This window comes from Malurus melanocephalus, unplaced genomic scaffold (assembly GCF_030028575.1).
Source record: "Malurus melanocephalus ecotype Western Australia unplaced genomic scaffold, MMel_1.1 scaffold_2333, whole genome shotgun sequence".
In the NCBI taxonomy this organism is placed as follows: domain Eukaryota; kingdom Metazoa; phylum Chordata; class Aves; order Passeriformes; family Maluridae; genus Malurus; species Malurus melanocephalus.
Window position 1 is genome coordinate 7305 of NW_026625565.1, and position 2717 is coordinate 10021.

Here is a 2717-nt window from a genome sequence, read left to right on the forward strand (position 1 = left end):
GGAAATTCTGGGATTTTGGGGTTTTTCCATGGAAAATTCCAGGATTATTGGGGTTTTTCATGGAAAATTTGGGGTTTTTGTGGGATTTTAGGGCCATTCCCACCCCAAAAATTCCAGAATTTGGGGTTTTTCCATGGAAAATTCCGGGATTTTGGGGTTTTTCCATGGAAAATTCCAGGATTATTGGGGTTTTTCATGGAAAATTTGGGGTTTTTGTGGGATTTTAGGCCAGTTCTGACCCCAAAAATTCCAGGATTTGGGGGTTTTTCCATGGGAAATTCTGGAATTTTTGGGTTTTTTCCATGGAAAATTTGGGGTTTTGTGGGATTTTAGGGCAGTTCCCACCCCAAAAATTCCGGGATTTGGGGTTTTTCCATGGAAAATTCAGGGTTTTTGTGGGATTTGAGGGCAGTTCTGACCCCAAAAATTTGGGATTTTGGGGGTTTTCATGGAAAATTTGGGGGTTTTGGGGGATTTTAGAGGGTCTTGTGGGATTTTAGGAAGGTTCTGATCCCAAAATTCCGGGATTTTGGGATTTTTTGGGGTTGATCCCCGGATTTTGATGGTTTTTTTGTGGCTGATTCCCAGATTTTGGGGTTTTTTGGGATTTTTGGGTATTTTTTGGGGTTTTTTTGGGGGTTTTTGGGGTGTTTTTGTGTCGATTCCCATATTTTCTGTCTGATTCCCGTATTTTGATGTATTTTTGGGATTTTTTGGGTGGTTTTTTTGGATTTTTTGGGGTTTTTTGTGTCGATTCCCGTATTTTCTGTCCGATTCCCATATTTTGATGTATTTTTGCGATATTTTGGGATTTTTGGGGGATTTTTTGGGGGCTTTTTTGCGTCGATTCCCGTATTTTCTGTCTCATTCCCATATTTTGGGATTTTTTGGGGTTTTTTTTTTATTTTTTTGGGGTTTTTTTGGGTTGATTCTCATGTTTTCTGTCTCATTCCCATATTTGGGATATTTTTTTGGATTTTTTGGAATTTTTTGGGATTTGTTTGCTTGCAGCTCCGGAAGGGAAGCGCTCCTCGGGGCTCACGGCCGTGTGGGTGGCACGGAACCGATTTGCGGTGCTCGACCGGATGCACTCGGTGAGAAACCCGGAATTCCGGAATTTTGGGGAATTATTTGGGAATTTGGGATTTGGGAATTTGGGATTTGGAAATTCAGGAATTTGGGAATTTTGGGAATTATTTGGGAATTATTTGGGAATTTGGGTATTCAGGGAATTCGGGAATTGAGGGAATTCAGGGAATTTGGGAATTCAGGAATTGGGGGAATTCGGGAAGTTTGGGATTTGGGGAATTTGGGAATTTGGGGATTGGGAATTTGGGAATTTGAGAAATCTGGGAATTTGGGATTTTGGGAATCTGGGAATTCAGGATAATGGGGCCCGGGGATTGGGGAAATTGGGAATTGGGAATTCGGGAATTCAGGAATTGGGGGAATTTGGGGAAATTTGGGAATTCAGGATAATGGGGCCAGGGAATTCGGGAATTTGGGAATTTGGGAATTGAGAAATTGGGGAATTTGGGAATCAGAGATTTTGGGAATTGGAGAATTGGGGAATTGGGAAATCTGGGAATTTGGGGGATTCGGGGAATTTGGGAATTTGAGAATTGGGGAATTGGTGATAATGGGGACGGGGAATTTGGGGAATTGGGGAATTTGGGAATCGGGGAGTTTGAGATTTTGGGAATTGGGTAATTCAAGATAATGGGGCCGGGGAATTGGGGAATTTGGGATAATGGAACTCAAAAAAAATCTCAAAAAAATCTCAAAAAAATTTCAAAAAAATCTCAAAAAAATCCACTAAAAATCTCAAAAAAATTCCCAAAAAATGCTGGAATTTCGGGAATTTCTCCCAGATCCTGATCAAGAACCTGAAGAACGAGATCACCAAGAAGGTTCAGGTTCCCAACTGTGAGGAGATTTTCTACGCCGGCACCGGGAATCTCCTCCTGCGCGACTCCGACTCCGTCACGCTCTTCGACGTCCAGCAGAAACGGTGGGGATTTGGGGAATTTTTTGGGAATTTTTGGGGAATTTTTTGGGAATTTTTTGGGAATTTATAGGGGATTTTTTGGGAATTTTTGGGGAATTTTTTGGGAATTTATAGGGGATTTTTTGGGATTTTTTGGGGAATTTTTTGGGAATTTTTTGGGGAATTTTTAGGGATTTTTTTAGAATTTATGGAGAATTTTCGAGGATTTTGTCAGGAATTTTAGAGGAATTTTAGGGAAACGTTCGGAAATTTCAGGGATTTTTTTAGGAATTTTTCAGGAATTTTAGCGAAACATTAGGGAATTTTTAGGGAATATTTTTGGAATTTTTAGGGAATATTTTGGGAATTTTTAGGGGATTTTTTTGGAATTTTTCTGGGATTCCTTGGGGAATTTTCGGGAAAAGTTCAGGAATATTTCAGGAAGTCATTCCCAAATCCTAAAATTTGTTTTTTCCTGGATTTTTTTGCAGGAGTTTGGCCTCGGTGAAGATCTCCAAGGTGAAATACGTGATCTGGTCAGCTGACATGGCCCACGTGGCTCTGCTGGCCAAACACGGTCAGTCGGGGAAAAATTCCAGGGATTTTAGGGAATTTGGGGAGAAAATCCCGGGGGTTTATGGAATTTGGGGGGGAAATCCTGGGTTTTTATGGAATTCCCAGCTCCTCCCAGCTCTGGGATCAGTCTGGAGAAGCCTTTTCCCATTTTTCC

General features: G+C 41.1%; 1 protein-coding gene across 1 annotated transcript in view; it reads left to right on the plus strand.

Annotated features, from left to right (window-relative positions):
* LOC130587726 (coatomer subunit alpha-like) overlaps window positions 1-2564 on the plus strand; it is a gene marked incomplete at its 3' end in the record, with an annotated part of 4776 nt that extends 2212 nt beyond the window's left edge. The window contains exons 4-6 of the mRNA XM_057388703.1: window positions 1012-1094; window positions 1872-2011; window positions 2479-2564. Of these exons, the coding sequence (XP_057244686.1) occupies window positions 1012-1094; window positions 1872-2011; window positions 2479-2564 (309 nt within the window). The remainder of the gene's footprint in view (window positions 1-1011; window positions 1095-1871; window positions 2012-2478) is intronic.
* Window positions 2565-2717: the final 153 nt, after the last annotated feature.